Genomic DNA, 19,649 nt, shown 5'->3' with positions numbered 1-19,649 from the left:
TTTACAAAAAATGTGTATAATAAAAAATTAATGGTTACTGATGTGAATGAATGAATGAATGTCGGTCCTATATATTTCCTATGATTCTATTCTTTTCTTATTATGTCTGCCTTGCTGTTTTTATTTTTTGTTTAATAAAAAACTTAAACTTTTAAAAATGAAAATGAAAAATAAAAATAAAAATAATAAAAACAAAAAAAAAAACACAGTTCTAACTTATTAATACAACTAATTGGAGCAGCAAATGTAACACACAGAAAACAAGGAAATTCAAAAAAAGTAAAAAATTTGAATGATTTTTTTTATTTCTTTTTTATTTTTTTTTTTTGTTCGTTTTTTGTCAAGGTGTGGTTTTAATAATAGAGAGAATCCATTAATGAAACAGCAATAATAATAAATCTCAATTTGAATTATTGCTGTTTACACCAAACTGCACTACAATAATATCCACTAAAACGTTTAAATTTCTATATTTATACAATAGCAATATTATTATTATTAACTATTTATAAGTTAAACAACAACAACAACAACAACAACAACAAATTATTTAAATATAATTTTAGTAGTAATTGTAATAATAGTAGTATTTATTTATTTTTTTAAAAAAGACAAAAAAACAATAAAATGGAAACAGTAGAATTAATACCAATTGTTATTGCAGGTCCATCCGGTGCTGGTAAAGGAACATGTATGAGATATGATATGATAAATATAAATAGATATATATATATATACATACAAATAGTTATATTACTTAATTTGATTTGTAGATAGATAGATATCATATCATATGATAAACTTACATTATTATTATTATTATTCTCATTGCTATATTTAGTGATAGAAAAGTTAAAGAGTGAATTCATTGGAAGTTTTGGATTCAGTGTTTCGCATACTACCAGAAAACCAAGAGCAGGTGAAGTTGACGGTGTAAACTACCACTTCACAACTGTCGAGGCTATCGAGAAGGACATTGCTAATGGTTTGTTCATTGAGAGTGCCAACGTACACGGAAACTACTACGGTACCTCAAAGAAGGCATTGCAAGACGTCTTGGATAAGGGTAAGATCTGTCTGTTGGAGATCGATGTTCAAGGTTGTGAATCGGTCAAACGTGCAAATATCCCATGTAAATTCATCTTTATCTATCCACCCTCATTAGAGATATTGGAAACAAGAATAAGAGGACGGTATGTAAAAGCAAAGCAAAACAAAACATAACACTACATATATCAAAGTGTATGCACACTCATATTAATACTTTAATATCACAGTGGATCTGAAACAGAGGAAACTATTAAAAAGAGATTGGAAACAGCAAAGAAAGAGATGACTTATCTCGATATAGATGGATTCTTTGATGAAGCCATTGAAAACGATACTTTAGAAACTGCCTACGAGAAATTGAAATCTATCGTTATGCCATATATAAACGTTCAAAAGAATATCGCAAAGAAGATTTAACTAAAATAATAATAATAATAATAATAGCATATTTAATTTAATATATAACAAACAAAAAGCAAAGCTTATTTGTTTATTTATTTGTTTATCTATATTGCTTTTCAATGTTTGTATGATATAGTATTGTATTTTTATGTTGTAATTACCCTAGAATTATAATAAGACGACGACAACCACGCTACTTTCAACTTTTTGTTAGACTTTTAAAAGATATTCCGCTTACTTAGAATGGCATTTGAAGTAAAGCAATCATAAAAAAAAAGAAATGAAAAAAATAGATCAATTTAGTAAGTAAGAGTAATCTTCGCAATGTCAAAATAAAGAAATTATTTATTTATATATTTATTTAATCAATCTTAATAAAGAATAGCTAAAATAAAAAGTGAGAATATTAAAGAGATTGATTTGGAATTGAATAAATTATTGGAATTATTGGAGCTGTCGCTGTCTTCGTGGCATTTACTTTGGTCACCACTGATGTCACAGCTCGATTGGCTGCAATCTACCAATGCGTTGGTGTTGTTCATCACGGTGATGGCACTACTTGTGCAACCGATCGAAGCAGAGGACTCACTTGTGGATCTCTCGAAATTATTGTTTTTAATTGTTACGGTTTGAACTTGGTTTACAACGATTTCATAGGAGCCGTTTGAGCTCGAAAAGGTGTTGTTGGCGAATGTACAGTTGCTAACTTCCAATTGATTCGAATGGTAACCATAGACAACCGATTGTGAAACGGTATTGTTGCTGAATAGACAGTTCTGGATACTGAGAGCACTGGTGTCTTGGTGGACGATCGATTCAGAACTAATACCGAGTGTGAAGTTGCAGTAGTTGATATTGACAAGTGAAAGGTTGGCGTAGATTACATCCAAGTTCAAGGTGTTAGTGAATACATTGTTGTTGAAAGTTACAACGGAGAACGAAGCAGAGAGCAATGAGCTGATTGGTCCTTTGTTTGGAGTGGCCATCTGGTTTTCGTTGAAAGTCGATTGGGAGACGGAGGATGCTGCTTGGACTTGGTTGAATACAAAGTGTGAACCGGCCAAGATGTTGTTTCCATTGTATGTAATTTGGTTGAATGTGAAATTACCTCCGGTGAGAGCAATGACACTCGAGGAAGTGGCGTTGTTCAAAAAGATGGAAGTACCGTTGATGTACAATTGAGTGTTGTTACTAGTGAAGATGAAAGCACCAATAGCAGCTTTGTTTGCACCGATTTGCGATTGTTGGATATTGATTTGAACGTTGTTGTAGTTGGCTTCTGATTGGACATAGATAGCACCTCCATTCTGGCTAGCAGTGTGCGATTTGATTTCACAATTGACGATTGAAAGTGAGACATTGGTGTTGGTAGAGATCTGAATGAAACCACCGTTGGTAGCATTACCATTGGCTACATAGATACCGTTCATAGCGATAGAAGTAGTGGTGGAAACGGTTGGAGCGGCTCCACCAACTGGATCGACAACAGTAATGAATTGACTGTTTTGTGACAAATCGATAAATGTGGTTTGGATGGCACCAGTAGTTTGTTGGAATGCAACATTCATTCCATAGAGATTGAGGTCTGTATTGTTTGGACTGCCGTAGTTTCCTTGGTTCATAGACAATACCAATGGAGTATTTACTTTCAAATTGTTGTAGGCAGCAATACCAGATTTCAAACTGTTGCATGGTGTTGTAATATCGGTACCACAACTCAAAGAGTCATTGGTTGATTTCGCATCAATATAGATAGTGGTTGATTGTGCAGCCACATAAATAGTGGAGGCAGATAACATTCCAATAAAAAATAAAATGAAAATAGATTTATTCATTTTTGTATGTATATATAATATAATAATATCTGTAATAAATTAAATATTTGTATTAATAAAGTTAAATTTTTTCAAAAAATCTTTAGATTTCAAGTGTGATAAATATAAAATATTGATTTTACCCAGAATTTTTTAAAGAAATTTCTAATTAGGTTGAATTAAATCAAAATATATTGTAATTGGACTAACTCGTCTGACTTTTCATTAAAAATATCTCTTTTTTCCAACCTTGCAAAGGTGGTTTCGACCATGACCTTGCAGATTTTTCAAGGTTGATTTTTCAAGGTTTAGTATTTTTGTAAAAAAATTAATTAAAATCAGACCATCTTAAAGTTGATCTTACATTTTTTGATAATTATTATAAAATTAAAATATCAAAGTTATATTTTATTATAAATCTTAAGTTTCTAAAAGACTTTTATTAAATTTGCAACCTGCAACTATCAAGATTTCCTTGGTTCAAGTGAAAATTGAGCTTGAAGTGATTTAAAATAAAATCTAAATAACTGGCTGAATTTCAACGTTGTTCCTCCTAATGTATCTAATTGAACAATCCCACCGTTGACGGTTGGCGATACTAGAAGCACTGTATCCTCACTGAGCACTCTTACTTGAAACTTCATGCTTGAACGGATCAGTGCAATGCGACTGGAGATTCTCTTGATATTTGGTGTAAACCTAATATGCTGCCAATGTTCACAGCTAAACGATAGGTGTTGAACAGTCGTTGGAAGTTTACTGAAATCGAAAATTCCCTTTCCATAATATTTGAAACAGTAAACGGTGGACGGTAGCGATTGGTATTTCAGAACCGATGGGTCATTGATTGTAAGTTTCTCTAATGACGGTGGTAAGATAATTCTGTAGCCAACTATTCCATCCTCTATACTCAGAACTTTCACTGTTGGTGGAACGATGAAATCCAAGCTGCTATCCAATAGTTCTACATTATACAGGTATAGCTTTGATAGTCTTTTGAAACAACTTAGTTTTTGGTGGTCGAATTGCTCCATATAGATAGTAAGAGTATCGATGAGATGACAATAGTTTGTGAGAGATGTATTGATATCACCAGATACACTTAGTTTCCTTAGGGTCGATGGAATTGTAGGAATACTACCGAATGATTGCTCCAATGACAGACGTGTAAGTGACTGAGGCAGATCTACTTGACACTGAAAACTATAACCTAGTTTCAGGGTTGTCAGGCCAGGAGGAAGAATGGAACCTGTCAATGGATGATTAAAGTTATCGCTGAATACCAAATTCTTCAATCCAAAAGGTAGAATGCCAACTTCGATCGGATGTGAGTAGCTTGCCAACTTAAGAGTTGTCAACGACGCAGGAAGACTACCAATCTCAAATGGAAAATCTAATTTCGAGTGATAATCTTTGAATATCAGTGTTTTTAGGGTGGTAGGTAGAGTGTTTGGTGCTATTCTCTGATTGAATGACGCACCAAGTTGAAGATATGTTAGATTCACCGGTAGGTTGAGTACATGCAAAGGTCTATTGAAATAGTAGCCAAACGTAATTGATTGTATTCGCCGATTGTTTTTGAAGATACCTTGGTCAAAAGGTATATTATAATGATGACCGACATTGAGATGAACACAACACTCTGGTAGTGAATTGCAGTAGATCTGTTCCTTTCTGGCATTATGAAGTATAACATGTGTGTAGTTTGTGCCAAAGGTTGGATTGGTTGTTTCTTTTTTGTTTAGATCCCTTCCAGTAACATAATGGATATATGACGAAGCACGCTGTCTCTGATCTTCGAATGATCGGAGATGTGACTTTACATTGAAAATCTGATGAATCAACATTTGCTCGTCATCTTCCAAAACACTGGGAACTGTAAATCTTAGAAACCGACGTAACATCCAATACCTTTTGGCGGTCAACACAAACGATATTTTATCTACATTCTCTTTAATTCGATCTAATATTTCAAAAACAATAACATCTGGTAATAGTTTTAGTTGATCCATTATTAATTAAATTCGTAATAATAATAATAATAAAAAGATAATTATAACTATAGTTAAGTCTTTAGATCATGAGGTTTTAATCACAAAAATCAAAATTTTGTTTCATAGATATTTTGATTGGATATCAACTTTTCTCTGAATTCAATTGTTTTTATTATTATTTTCAAACAAAATTGGAATAAATACTCAACAGTTCAATACTTACAGTTCCAATGAGTCATCTTTACTATAGAAATATAAACAATGAGTATAATAACTACTTATGACAACAAATCAACGTTCAAATATGTATATCAAGAGTGTTCAGCATAAAAGAAAGTTGATTTACAGAAACTTAGTTGAAGAAATAGTCCGTTATGCCTGAAAGAAGAGTACAAAGCTAAAATCAAATGTATTATTAACTAATTTATTAATATCTATAAAAAACCCTCTTTTTTTTGTTGTAAATCGTTAAATTAATTTAATAAATTTAATTCATTTATTTAAAAATAAACATTACGTAATAATCCGGTTATTAAGAGTTTTAGAATACATAGATAGTCAAAATGTACATTTTAGTTTTTTATTTTTTTTTTTTTCGGGGTTGACAATGAGGGGTGTATGATCATTTTTTTTCAACCAGGATTTAAATATTAACCACATGTAACCCACATTTTGTGTAAGTTCTAAAGGTTTATGAACCTGGTCTTGTTAACTCATGTTTAAACAGAAAGTCATCAAATCTAATCATATATAAATAGATAAATGAAAAGAATGAAATTTCATCAAATCAAATTTAAATTAAACAAACAAAACAAATATACAAATTTATATAAAAGATATAAATATTAATTAAACAAATCAATAACCATTTTAAAAAAATGTCAGCTATTCTTTATCATATGCCATATTTTGTATCATCAGTTGTTGCCAACTTGATCGGAGAATTGGGTATTAGTGAAAAAGTACAAGTTAAAATTATTGGTTTCGATAATTTGAAAGATGAGTTTCATTTGGCAAAACATCCACAAGGAAAGGTATAATAAGATTACTATATATATTAAAATAATTAATTAAATATAAATAATTAATAAAAATATATTATTAGGTTCCTTTTTATATTGAAGTAGAAGATGATTTCACTATGATTGAATCATCAGCAATCTTTTTATATCTCTTGGAGAAGCATGACACTGAAAAGAAATTGTCTAACTGGAAAGATGCCAAAGAACGTGGACAATTCTATCAATTCCTTTTGAATTGTCCATGCCAAATCTATCCAAATCTAGCACAGTTGTTCTATCAGTTCCTCAATGAAAAAGGTTCACCAATGAGAGACGAGAACCTGATTACCAAGAATTTGAATGCTTGGCATTTCGAAATTGCACCATTCCTCGTAAAGTATCTTGGTGACAAGCCATATTTCTTTGGTGATCAATTCACAGCTGTCGATATTCTCCTGGGTTATCAAATGGTTCTCGCAGAATTGGTCGGACAATTGAAAGACTATCCAACATTGGTCGCCTATCTTCTCAGACTAAGGGAAAGACCTGCATTCACCAACATCTACAACGAAGCCAACAAAATATATCTTCCAGATATGACTAAATACAGTGTTGCAATTCAAAGAAAGATACAAAGAGAAGAGAAATTAGCTTCTGAAAAAGGTTTAGATTATAAATTTGCTTAAATAGTTTATAAATTTTTAATTTGATAATTCCTATCAAAAGTAATATTAGTATCACTAAAATATGTTATTCCAAAAAAATAAATTAAAATTAATTAAACTAAAATTTAATTATACATTTTTTTTTCAAATTTTAACAGATGTTTAACTAAACAAATTATTATTATCACACAAGTACTTACTTCACTCTATCTTTTTATTTCATTATTTTTTTTATTTTTTTTGTAGATCAATGATTGACCATCTTCACCTTTTCGTCTTTTTTTTTTATAATTTTTATTATATTTTTTTTGTTTTCACTGAAAAAACCACTAGTTTAAATTAGACCGAATAAGATCATTTATTAAGATGATTTGCCCATTTCATACCCCCAATTGATTGCATGTTTTTACAAAATTCTATAAAAAAAAAAAAATACCACCCAATCTAGAAAAGTCGAAAGAGAGTTGGTTTTTATTTTTTGTAAAAAAAACTTGACATATTATTATTATTATTATTTTTTACTTTAATAATAATTAGATGTAGAATAAAGAGATATATATAGTTTATATAAATGGATAAAGGTTATACAGTTGCAACAGCGTTTACATCTATATTGTTAATTATCAATGTGGTGGTATTGTTCATTTTCATTATCTATCTCTTGAGGAGCTATGCAAAGCATTTCATTGTGTTCAGTGCGTTCTGGTTGACGATGAACATCGTTATGACAGCAACGATCTTTCCGTACCTGGAGGGCAATGTCGCCTGGTACGTTCCGACACTGATAAACCTGCTGCAAATGGCGGTGGTCAATGGCTACCTCATTGTTTTCGCGCAGGGTTTGGCTGGCTTTGATTATCATCTCGTGGAACGAATCATTCCGTACGCACTGACGGTGTTGTTGGTCATCTACGATTTCGCGGTGTTCTACTATCAGGTGAAGGACATCATGACGAAACCGACACTCGCTGAAATCTCGATGCTACTGATACTGACGTCGTTGGTCTATCTGGTGCCACTCGTTCTCTTTATTATCTACGGTTTCAAGAGTCTACGGAAGCTGGAGCTGATGTTTAGTTTCCCAAAGAAACATATACTACATCTCCTCGTGAAAGTCGGATTCTGTGGTGTCATGTATATTATCGGTATCAATCTATTCAGTCACAAATACACCATGATAGTCATTGGCTACGTTGTATTGGCTGGCTACTGTTTCTTATTTGACAATTTCACACATACATTGGATTTAAGACCAATGGATTGGTTTCAATAATTTTTAAAATAATATAAACACATCATAGTCAAATAAATTGTAAATATATAGTATTTAATAATAATAATAATTATGGTAATAACAACAATAATAATTGGTTTTATTATTTATTTTTTTAGTTTAATTTAATTTACATAAAAGATAATAAAATAATTAAAGTTGATAGCAATAAATATTTAGGTGATGAAATTATCGATGATTCGTTTAGACCATCTGTTGTTGAGGATGGAGTTGAAGTAGTTGAGGATGGAGTTGAGGTTGTTGAAGATGGAGTTGTTGTTGATGGTGCATTTGGATCGACACAAACCTTGTTGACTGAATCGTATCTAAAGTTATTTTCACAGGTACACTCGTATGAACCGATGGAATTATTACATTTGGCTTCGTTTCCGCAAATAGTTGGAGTTTCAACACATTCGTCGATATCTTCACACTCCTGTACGGTAGAGTTATAACTGTAACCATTCTTTATAACACATTCACATTTGAAAGAACCTGGAATATTCTTACACTCAGTCGTATTGGTATTACCACAAGTTTGAATAGGTTCTAATGTTGTACACTCATCGATATCCAGACACTTCTTGGTGGCATTCTCAAACTGGTAGCCATCGTCACAAGTACAATGATATGAACCATCATCATTTTGGCAATGACCTTCTCCACAAATAGTTGGAGATACTCTACATTCATTGATATCCTGACATATCTTAGAATCATTATTAAATTCAAATCCATTATTACATAAACTAAGAATTGAAATATTAATATTGAAAAGAAATAAATTAAAAGAGAAATATAATAATATAATTACCATTCATATGATCCTTTTGTATTGTTACAACTGGCAGTTCCACAAATGGTTGGATTGTCTTGACATTCATCGATGTCATTACATGTCTTGTTTTGGCGGTTGTAAGAGTATCCATATGGACATACACATTCATAGAAAGGTATTTCGTTTACACATTTGGCATTGTTTCCAGTTCCGCAGATATCTGGTGTTACTTCACACTCGTTGATGTCTACACACTTCATTGTGTCGGTATCAAATTTAAAGCCATTTGGACAAGTACACTTGTATCCTGGAGCAGTATTTACACATAGTGCTTCACCGCAAACTGGTGGAGTAATAGAATTACACTCATCGATATCTTCACAAGCATGTTGAGCCTGAATATATTGATATCCAGAGGCGCAGTTACAGGTGTAGAAAGTAGGTGGATTGTCATTGACACAGGTGGCATTTACATCTACACAGATGTTTGGATTAACTTGACATTCGTTGGTATCGACACAGCTCATGGTTTGTGGATCATAAGTATATCCTTGGTCACAATAGCAAGTGAAAGTACCAATTTCATTACGACAATGTCCTGTACCACATATAGTAGGATTTTGGTCGCACTCATTGACATCATCGCACTTGCTTGTATTTTTATTATAAACATATCCACTTGGACAAAAGCATCTATACGCATTGGAATCGAAAGACTCTACACAAGTTGCTGATGGATCTACACATTTATTTGGAGTGCATGGATTGGTATCTTTTGATTGAGAAATGTAAAAATATATTAATTAACAAGACTTTACCAATTGTTTGTTTTGTTTTTTCAGGACTTACATGTTTCACAGAAATTTCCAGAGTAGGCAGACGATATGCATTCACAACGATTGGTTAACTGGTTACATGTACCGGTGTTACAGTTTCCACATTGGAATGCACCAATGTAAATAGCGTATTGATTTTGGACTTTGGCATTAGGACAGATTTCGCTACCAGCGGTTGGACTGTCCCACATTCCAGCATATACTCTTGATCCATTTGAGCATTGGAAGAATCCACTAAAATAATAATAGTAGTAATTAAATTAAAAATAAAAAAAAAATTAGTTTTCTAATTGATAATAAAAGGTGGAAGATACATACAAAAATGATTGAGCTTGTGTTGCTTTGAAAGTTAGATTATAGGAGTTATAGTCACCATTTATACATGGTCCTGACCATGGATAGTCGTTTACAAGCCAACCTTGGTCTTCACCATGATCCTTGCAAAATGTGATTGGAATATTTCCATTGGTAACATTAACAGTGACAGGATTAGCTGGATCTGAAACTAACTCCAAACCAGGAAACGATGGTTGTAGCTTTGATAAATTTCTTCTTAATGCTGCATAGTTTTTAAACTAAAAAATAATAATAATAATAAAATTAATTAATTAATATTTTTATTTTTTTAATTTTGTATTTATTAAATATTAATTTTTTATTATACTTACAAGAGTAATTTTGAATGAAGTGATAGAATCCGATTTATAACATCCTTTAGCTAAATCAAAAAGATAGTTTGGAGGACATTGTGATACTACGATTTCACTACACAAAGTAATAACAAGTAATAATACTAAAATATTTGTTTTTTTTTTGTTCAACATCATAAAAATAAATAATGGAATTGATTTGGAACACCAAGGGTTTTTGTTGCAAAAAACTTTGTAAGGAAACGAACCATCAACAATCAAAATCAAAATAAATCTAAAAAAAGAAAAAAAAACACAACAATCTTGACATGAATACCAATAGAAAAAAAAAACAAAAAAACAGGTAAGGAAACCCATTCGGTGAAAAAAGAAAGTTATTCTTGGCATTGACAACTTTTTTTTTGATCAAAAAATATAATTTTTCCTAACACAAAATAAAATCTAATATCTATAAATAGTTAGAAAAAAAGAGAAATCATGATTTCTCTAAAGACCAATCTAATAATTAATATTTATGATTTAAACAAGTAAGGTCTAGTTAATTATTTTATTTTTAAATATTTGTTTTTAAAAAATCTGTAAATAATTAAAAAACAAAAAAAAAAGAATCAAAATTTAAAATCTGAAAACTATGAATGTCATATGACAATTTAACATTTGTTTTTGACATATATATATATATATCTATATAAATATTTAATTAAATATTAATGTTAAATTGTTACAGATTCACAAGAACCATTGTTCATTTGAATACTTTGGGTAGTGTTCTTGTAAATCATCATCGAATTGAAAGAAGACCATTAGAACAACAACAAAACTTTTACTGTAATACCTCATATGATACAGATTATGAATACAAATCAACTTTCAAAACAAAGAGTGTTTTAGATAGAGATAAGAAGAAGACGAGTGTACTAACTGGACAAGAGAGAACTACAAAGAGCGATACTGCCAATCTATCATTGCTCAACAGGCTTGGATTGTTACAAAAAGGATTATCTGGTTTCTCTAACGAGACTGGTGACAACCAAGATGATGGCAACTTGACAAACTTGATGAAAAAGAAAAGAAAGAAGAAGAATGTACAATTGCAATCAACTCTTAATGACGATCAGGTTAAAGACAATAGTAATATCACTCTAAATACAAATGATAATAATGATACCATCGAATATCATCCAAGTTTATCTTCAAAATCAAAATCAAAATCCATTGATAAAGAGGATGATAATAATAGTATAGTTGATAAACCAAAGAGGAAGAGAAAGACAAAAAAGGAGAAAGAGTTAGAGTTACAGTTATTGGAGAGTAGTAGTAGTAGCAATAAGAGTGGTGGTATCACAGTTGAGAATGAAGAAGTTGTTTTGCATCCTAGTATGACTGGTGATAATAATCATAGTAGTAAAGTAAAGAGAAAATCAAGGAAATCAAACAAGATCAATGAACAATCTGAACAAGATCAACACAATGTAGAGTATCAGACAAACATCGATGGTGTTATTCCACACGATGTCAATTGGTTGATAAACAATCAAATGACTATGATAGATTCACCCATTGATTATACTTCATCTGATATCATCATTGATCAGAAACAACAACAGCAACAAGTCAAAAAGATATCAACAACTACAACAACTACAAAAGCACCAAAGAGAGTAGTTCATAAACCAATGGATGAAAATGCAATACGTAGATTCAAAGAGTGGATAAACTACCGACAACAACTATTAGAATCGATACCAACACAAGTGGATCTACCGGATTTAGAGGATGCACCACTAACTGTCACACCAGAGAATGCAAAACAATCGCCACTCAACCAAGCATTCCCATGGGATAGATTCGTCGAAGGTTGCAATCGTTTGGTGTTTGGCAATGAAAGACTGCGGCCACTACAATCCGATGCTATTAATAGTGTTCTCTACCGACGTGATACCTTCGTCAGTCTTCCAACTGGTGGTGGTAAATCACTGTGTTTCCAGTTGCCCGCCATCATAGACTCTGGAGTAACACTTGTCATTTCACCGCTATTGGCACTCATGTTTGATCAACTGTCGAAACTCCTCCAACTTGGCGTACCAACGTGTGCACTCAACAGTTCAGTTCCCGTCTCTGAGAAGAAGAAAATCATTAAAGAACTACTCGATCCAGCTGGATGTCCATATAAACTACTCTATGTAACACCAGAGCGTATGAAAACACAAGAAGTAAGTAAAAAGTTTAAATAATACATCATAAAAGCCAATATATAACTAACTAGTTTTTGTGTTTTATAGTTCATAGATATTCTCGAACATTTAAATAATACATCACAGCTAAAGAGGTTGGTTATAGATGAAGCACATTGTATATCGGAATGGGGACACGATTTTAGAAAGGACTATAGGAAGCTGTCAAAGTTTAGAGAGATGTTTCCTAATATACCGATTGTTGCATTGACTGCCACTGCTACACCAAAGGTGGAGCTGGATATCAAACAGCAGCTATCGATGCACAATACTATCAATATACGTGGTAGTTTTATTAGATCGAATCTAAAGTACGAGGTGCGAAAGAAGAGTACGGAGCCAGAGTTTTGTTTCAACGATATCTATCACTTTGTCAACAGGAATCATAAGAACTCTTCTGGTATCGTCTATTGCTCTACCATTGCAGAGTGTGAGTCACTGTGTGAGTATCTTACCGATCGTGGATTGAGCGTTGACTTTTACCATGCCAGTCTGAATGCAGCACAACGTGTAGACACTCAGGAGCGTTGGATCACCGGTAAATTCAAGATAGTCTGCACCACCATTGCATTTGGAATGGGAATAGACAAACCTGACACCAGATTCGTAATTCATCACTCTATTCCATCTTCAATCGAATCTTATTACCAACAAACCGGTAGAGCAGTATGTAACCTAACTGACAATAATCAACTGATAATCAGTTCAAATTACTAATCAATTATATTTATAGGGAAGAGATGGTAAACTTAGTGATTGTATATTATATTATAATAAGAATGATATTAGAAAGATGTTAAAGATATCTACAATGGGGATTGTTGCTCAATCACATGAGGAGTATCAAAAGATTATGGAATCGAAAACAGAGAATATCGATACGGTAACTTCATATTGTGTTGGCTCTGAATGTAGGCGAGTATCGTTGATGGAGTATTTCGGGGAGGAAACCAAGCCATGCAAAACAATGTGTGACAACTGTACATATACAAAAGCGAATCATTACTTCGAGGATGACGACAATATTCGTGAACACGAGAGGGTCTACACCTCTAGATTCAACTACGGTGCTACAAAGAAATCAAAGAGTAAATCTAGAAGATATATATCGATGGACGATGAAGAAGATGAAGTAGATTGAAAATAAACAATATAACAAACAGCAATTACTTTATTTATTATCTAAAAAGCTTGTTCTATGCTATTCTCTTCGTCAGTAAAGTAATCATCTTCCTCTTCATCATCGTCGTCTGGATTGTCAAGTTTTTCTTTTTTCTTTTGATATTGCGAAGACAGTTTCTGAACTACCATCAAAGATTGAATTTGTTCTTCTCTAGTTGGTTTACTATGGTGTTTGCTATTTACACTTTTGGGTGTTGTAGATGTTGTAGATGTTGTCGTTGTTGTAGATGTCGTTGATGCTTGATGCTTAAGCTGGTGTTTCTTTTCTTTTGTCTACAATATTTTTTATTAGTATTTCTCATTATTTGCCTGTTGAAATGAAATACTTACAACTTGATTGGTAAATCTATGGATATAACTACCCCAGTAATCCTTGTTTAGCTTTAGTGGTGTAACTGAATCATTGTCAACTACTTCTTTGTTTACTAAGTTGTTATTGTTGTTGTTATTTGATTTATTACTATTAATATCAACCTCTTGATTATTATCACCATTTGAATTCAAGTCGAACAGATCCTCCATCGATGAGTCGTTATCATCTGTAATAAACTGCTTATTCATCTTCTTAAATGGTGTTGTATCAATTAAATTCTGTTTCTTTGATCTTGTTTGCTAGTGATTGTATTTTAATTTATGTTAATATAAACATCATTATATAAATATAAAGAAATCATACAAATATTATATTATTACCTCTTCAATAAACTCTCTTAGTTTCTTTTTAGTCTTTAGTGTATTCAATGATTTTGGATTCAATTTAAATGGTGATGGATCTTTCTCTTTCTCTGCCTCCTTCTTTCGCTTTTTATCTATAATTTCAAGATTATTATTTAGTTAGTTTGTTTGTTTCTCAACATTGATATATGAAACAACATACTTGGAGTAGAGAATTTATTCGATTGGTATAATTGACATTGTTCAGCGGATTTAGTTCCAACTGCATTAGATACTTTCTGCCAGTAGTTGACATCTGTTGGTCTGGATGATTTAAGCGCACTATTAAAATTATTGATTTCTTCCTCTGTCCAATGGTCAGAATTGATCTCTTTGCTTGCCTGTGCTTGTTCATACTCCAATTCCCTTTCCTTCTCTTTCTGTTGTTGTTGTTGCTTCTCCTTATTAGCTCTTAGACTTGATGCTACCTGATTCAAAACTGATTTAAATTTACTTAATGGATCTACTTTACTTTCACTATTATTATTATTATTAACTTTTATACCACTATTACTATTATTATTTACTTTGGCTTTTATATTATTATTTACAATTAATTTATCTTTCTCTTTCTCCTCAACCTTTTCCTTTTCCTTATCCTTCTTTTCCTTTTCCTTCTCTTTCTTTTCCTTTACTTTCTTCTCTTTTTTCTCTATATAATTTCTAGCTCTTGTTTTAACAATATTGATCTGTTGTTCTATTTCGTCTTCCTCTTTTTCTTCGTCTTCCTCCTCTGGCTCTACAATAGGTTCCACTGCGACTACTATTTCCTCTACCGGCATCTTTTTCTTTCTACCTGGACGCTTTCTTGTTGGTTCAACAGGCAATCCCGTTTCATTCTGAGATGGAATCTCATTAGAAGCAGCAGCAGCGGTCTGTTTTCTTGTAGCTCTTGTTTTAGCAGGTGCTTTGGCAGGTGCAGGTGGCTTGCTTGCTCTGGCTGCCGCTGACTTAGCTACTGCTTTGGCAGACGCTTTTGATGGTTTCTCTGCTGGTGCTGGTGGTTTGTTTGTTTTTCTGGTTGGTCTAGCTGGCTTTTCGGATGGAGGTGGAACTTCATCAACCGGTTCCTCAGAGGGACTGACGACAGCGTCATCATTAGCCGACCTTAATGGCACATGTATTTTTCCATCTGCCCACTTTGGTGCACAATCTCCACATAGAGTTTTCAAACCGTTCGGACCATTTCTCCAATAGAGAGGATTAGTGTCACCACAATAATCACATTGTTTCTTTCCTGTTCTTCTTGGTTTCGATTGAGTAATTGAAAGTGGTTGTCTTTTTGTTTCTTCTTTCTTTGGTTCCACTTCTTCTACAGGTTTATTAATACTACCACTACTATCTAAATTATTATTATTATCTTGGTGGTGTAGTAGATCTTCTGATTCTTTATTTATATGTTGATCATCGTTACTACTGTTATTATTTTCCAATTTCAAATTTATTGGATTTGAAATTGAAATTGGTGTTGGGTTTGAAATTGAAATTGGTTCATCATTTTCAACACTAGTTTCATTGAGAGTAATCTTATCTTGTAGTGCTTCATTGGTAACTTTGTTTAGTTGATTTACTAGATTTATATTATTTACTTCTTCTTCCTCTTCTCTATGACTATCTCCACCACCTAAATCCATAGGCTCAGTATCTTCTTCGAAATCCTTCATACTCATGGCAATACTCTTGTTGATATGGAAACTACCATTTACATTTCCATTTCCATTTCCATTTCCATTTGTATTTCCATTGAACATATTCTCTTCAACCATTCCATCATCAAAGTTTTCATAATCATGTGAATCAGTGAGGAGAACAGTTGTATCGTTATGAACATCATCATCGACATCATCTATATAATCATCACCATTACTACCACTACTGTTATTACTACTATTACTATTATGAATGTTTTCATTATAAATGAAAATACTACTTAATCTATTGGAATTACTATTACTGCTGCTATTACTATAATAACTATGAATATCACTGTTGTCATCGTCAGTTGCAAACTGAAGTAGATTGCCTTGATTGAATAGCTGTGATTGTAGATGATTGAAATAGAGTGCTTTCTGTGCCATGTTCATCTTTTGAGTTGACATCAATAGCTGATGATGACCCTCTGTCTGCATCGCTCTATACTGTCTACTCTTTAACAATACATTTCTAACTATATCTCTATTTAAGCTTTCAATTTCATGTTCCTCTTTCTCTATCTGCATTTGATCGTCATCGTCAGCATCATCAATCTCACTACCGTTATTACCAATATCAATTTCCATGATTATGAATTTGAAAGGTAAATAATATATTAAAAAAAATAAATAAATAAATTTATAAAAAATAAATTTTAAACAAAAGAATAAGACACTTCCAATAAGTCTTTTTTTGAATTTATTTATTTAAATTAAGTGGTGTTGGGCTTAGTTAATGATTCATTTAAAAATTTAAAAATTGATCAAAAAAAGGAAGGGAAAAAAAAAAAAGTGTTTAAATGGCAATTAAATTATAATAATACTGTGCTGTTGCTGATAAAATAATAGTTAACAATGGAAATAAAACATTTTTATTAATTAAATCATTTATTTCTTATTTCTCAAATCCACAACTTTACAAGAATATTGCTTCTTCCAATCGATCTCAACATGATCCACTTTTGTATATATAGGAACTCCATTCACTGGTGGATGTGGATGGAATGATTTTAATTTACATTTTTGAACTGTTTGGATTCCAGGTGGATCTGTCAATCTAAATATTCCAAAGCTAAAAGAAAAATTAATTTATTATTAGTATGATTACGGATAAGTGGTAAATAAATTATTATTGTTATTATTAATTTGACATACTTTGGATTTGCCATTGGACTTATAACGACTGCGATAGCCTCCTGTAAGAGATATTGATAGGAACAATGAGTGTGGACATCGACTGCCGAGAGGAAACAATCTTGTGTGGGATGTGTGTGTATCCAACCGAGAGTTAGCAGATCATTTTCGAGTTGATATTCAAAGAGTTCGTGTTCCTCTATAGTGTTACAGGTATCGGTGGTACCCTCTTGTTTTGGAATGATGAGCGTTGTCACCTTGAATACATCGTTGCTCAGCGTTCCCGAGAGAATACCACAGGTTTCTATCTGACGACGAGTGTTATTCTCTGCCATCTTCATAAAATCATTGAAAAGCTCTGCACCTATGATTACCTTACGCAGCTTACTATACTTCTTGGATGCCTCTGAAGAATCGATATTTGGCTTTGGTGACGATGTTGCTGCTGCCGCTGCTGTTGTAGCTGTTTGAACAACTGGTGACATATTTGTACTTTGAACTGCAATATTCTTTTGTTGTTGTTGTTGCATTTGTTGTTGTGCCAAGGACAAATATGTTTGTGTATTATTTGGTAGGGCATTACCAACTCTGTGTGGTTGTTGTGGATGTTGATGTTGTGGTGGTGGTTGTGGTAGCATTTGATGAGTTGGTAGTTGTTGTTGTGGTGAACGTAGATATGTTGGTTGTGGTTGATTCTTGTTTTGATTGATAAAAGGTGGTTGATATTGAGGTAGTGCATTGAAATGATGATTAAATGAATAAGGTGGTTGTTGTTGTTGTTGTTGTTGTTGTGGTGAAGGTAAAGATAAAGGTGCAGGTGAAACTTGTGCATATTGAGTATATTGATGATATGGACCAGCTTGTTGTTGTTGTAATGGTTGTGGTTGTTGTTGTTGTTGTAATGGTGATGCTACACTTTGTATTGGTTGTCTTTGTTGATGTAATTGTTGTTGTTGTTTCTCCAGTTGGTCCATTGACAAATATCCAAACTTATGATTACTATCATACTGTGACATGTCATTCACACCATTATTATTATTATTATTAGCTGAAACAGCAATTGGTGCAGAAGGTATTGGTGATGGAATGGTTGTTGTTGTTGAAGAATTTACATGTTGTTGTTGTTGTGGTGGAGTTGCAAAAGTTGGATCAACAAGGAAATTAGAAGATGTTGATGTTGTCGTATTATTGTTATTCTTTTCTTTTTCATTGATCTCCAAATAACTAAGTAGATCATCTGTATTTAGAGGGATGATGGGAGTTGGTGACTTGGTATCGGGTGTCTCCACTTCCACCTCATTGGATTGATAGATGAATGAATTTGGATCGCTAACGATATCCACTATTGGATTGTGTTGTTGCTGTTGCTGCTCGAATTGCGCTTGCAGTTGTCGCTCTGTCTCACGCTGACGTCGCTCCTCCAGTTCCGCTTCGGCACGAATCAGCAGTGCCTGTTGCTCCAGTCTGTTTCTTCGCAGACTCTTCTCGGTCTCGATACGTCGCTTGATCAAATCACGCTCCTCTTGGTTCTGGTCTTCGACACGCTTTCGCTGTTGTTCCAATCGTTTCTGCTCGGCCAACTCTGCCTGTAGTCTGCGCTCCTCTTCCTCCTTCTCGGCCTGCTCCTTCTGTATCTTCTCGAGTCGCTCTCGCTCCTCACGCTCTCTAGCCAATCGCTCCTGTTCCACCTTATAGCGATGCTGATGCAGCTTCTTGTATCTTCCAGTCAAGTTGGCTTTCATCGATTCCAACTCTGAGAGTTTATCGACAGCATCTTTCTTTAGCTTCTCTCTCGAACCAGCAAACTTTGGATTACTATAATCTGGGTGAATAGGCAATTTCTCAAGTGTAAACCTATAATATATATATTATAATATACAATGATATCAATGTTAAACCCTTTATCAATTTACAATAGTTGTTTTTAGTAGATAATTAGTTATAATATAACTTACACACAAAATCTTAGTAAATATATATATGCTTTCTCAAGATCACCCTCTGATTTGTAGATGGTTGCTTGTTTCGTAAGATTGTTAAGAGTAGCCAAGTAATTATAGATTGTATAACTCTTGTCCAATTCAAGAGTAGTTACATGATTTGCAATTAGATTCGCCATTGAATCTGAAAGATATAATGGTTTCTCCATTTTTCTTCTCTTTTTCTTTGTTTTTTTATGTTTGTTTCAACCTAAACGATAACTGTAGCTATAACAATACTATATAATAACT

The 19,649-nt window shown here is 32.8% G+C and overlaps 8 protein-coding genes across 8 annotated transcripts; 3 read left to right on the top strand and 5 right to left on the bottom strand.

Annotated features, from left to right (window-relative positions):
* Nucleotides 1-627: 627 nt before the first annotated feature.
* Nucleotides 628-1,467, top strand: gmkA (guanylate kinase; the record flags this gene model as incomplete). Its single annotated transcript, XM_020578143.1, has 3 exons — nt 628-679; nt 848-1,193; nt 1,278-1,467. 3 exons carry the CDS (start codon nt 628-630, stop codon nt 1,465-1,467), a joined length of 588 nt encoding a protein of 195 aa, XP_020432591.1.
* Nucleotides 1,468-1,813: 346 nt separating this feature from the next.
* On the bottom strand, nt 1,814-3,251 carry PPL_07305 (uncharacterized protein; the record flags this gene model as incomplete). The annotated part of the gene is made up of 2 exons (XM_020578142.1): nt 1,814-1,837; nt 1,974-3,251. 2 exons carry the CDS (start codon nt 3,249-3,251, stop codon nt 1,814-1,816), a joined length of 1,302 nt encoding a protein of 433 aa, XP_020432590.1.
* A 553-nt stretch (nt 3,252-3,804) lies between these two features.
* PPL_07304 (uncharacterized protein) lies at nt 3,805-5,278 on the bottom strand (the record flags this gene model as incomplete). Its single annotated transcript, XM_020578141.1, has 2 exons — nt 3,805-3,819; nt 3,899-5,278. 2 exons carry the CDS (start codon nt 5,276-5,278, stop codon nt 3,805-3,807), a joined length of 1,395 nt encoding a protein of 464 aa, XP_020432589.1.
* Nucleotides 5,279-6,138: 860 nt separating this feature from the next.
* On the top strand, nt 6,139-6,947 carry PPL_07303 (glutathione S-transferase family protein; the record flags this gene model as incomplete). Its single annotated transcript, XM_020578140.1, has 2 exons — nt 6,139-6,294; nt 6,366-6,947. 2 exons carry the CDS (start codon nt 6,139-6,141, stop codon nt 6,945-6,947), a joined length of 738 nt encoding a protein of 245 aa, XP_020432588.1.
* Nucleotides 6,948-7,332: 385 nt separating this feature from the next.
* Nucleotides 7,333-10,773, bottom strand: PPL_07302 (uncharacterized protein; the record flags this gene model as incomplete). The annotated part of the gene is made up of 7 exons (XM_020578139.1): nt 7,333-7,342; nt 8,334-8,948; nt 9,014-9,749; nt 9,827-10,047; nt 10,132-10,388; nt 10,482-10,578; nt 10,760-10,773. 7 exons carry the CDS (start codon nt 10,771-10,773, stop codon nt 7,333-7,335), a joined length of 1,950 nt encoding a protein of 649 aa, XP_020432587.1.
* Nucleotides 10,774-11,173: 400 nt separating this feature from the next.
* Nucleotides 11,174-13,838, top strand: PPL_07301 (RecQ family ATP-dependent DNA helicase; the record flags this gene model as incomplete). Its single annotated transcript, XM_020578138.1, has 3 exons — nt 11,174-12,676; nt 12,746-13,363; nt 13,431-13,838. The coding sequence occupies 3 exons, from the start codon at nt 11,174-11,176 to the stop codon at nt 13,836-13,838; spliced, it is 2,529 nt and encodes an 842-aa protein (XP_020432586.1).
* A 55-nt stretch (nt 13,839-13,893) lies between these two features.
* PPL_07300 (myb domain-containing protein) lies at nt 13,894-16,872 on the bottom strand (the record flags this gene model as incomplete). Its single annotated transcript, XM_020578137.1, has 5 exons — nt 13,894-13,905; nt 14,006-14,152; nt 14,210-14,491; nt 14,573-14,688; nt 14,757-16,872. 5 exons carry the CDS (start codon nt 16,870-16,872, stop codon nt 13,894-13,896), a joined length of 2,673 nt encoding a protein of 890 aa, XP_020432585.1.
* A 208-nt stretch (nt 16,873-17,080) lies between these two features.
* Nucleotides 17,081-19,567, bottom strand: DG1039 (MPN/PAD-1 domain-containing protein; the record flags this gene model as incomplete). The annotated part of the gene is made up of 4 exons (XM_020578136.1): nt 17,081-17,118; nt 17,205-17,356; nt 17,440-19,272; nt 19,374-19,567. The coding sequence occupies 4 exons, from the start codon at nt 19,565-19,567 to the stop codon at nt 17,081-17,083; spliced, it is 2,217 nt and encodes a 738-aa protein (XP_020432584.1).
* Between the last annotated feature and the right edge of the window lie 82 nt (nt 19,568-19,649).

The sequence above is a fragment of the Heterostelium album genome, assembly GCF_000004825.1.
Source record: "Heterostelium album PN500 unplaced genomic scaffold PPL_scaffold6, whole genome shotgun sequence".
In the NCBI taxonomy this organism is placed as follows: Eukaryota; Evosea; class Eumycetozoa; order Acytosteliales; family Acytosteliaceae; genus Heterostelium; species Heterostelium album.
Note: the sequence above shows the minus strand (reverse complement) of the source record. Positions and strands in the feature narration are given on the sequence as shown.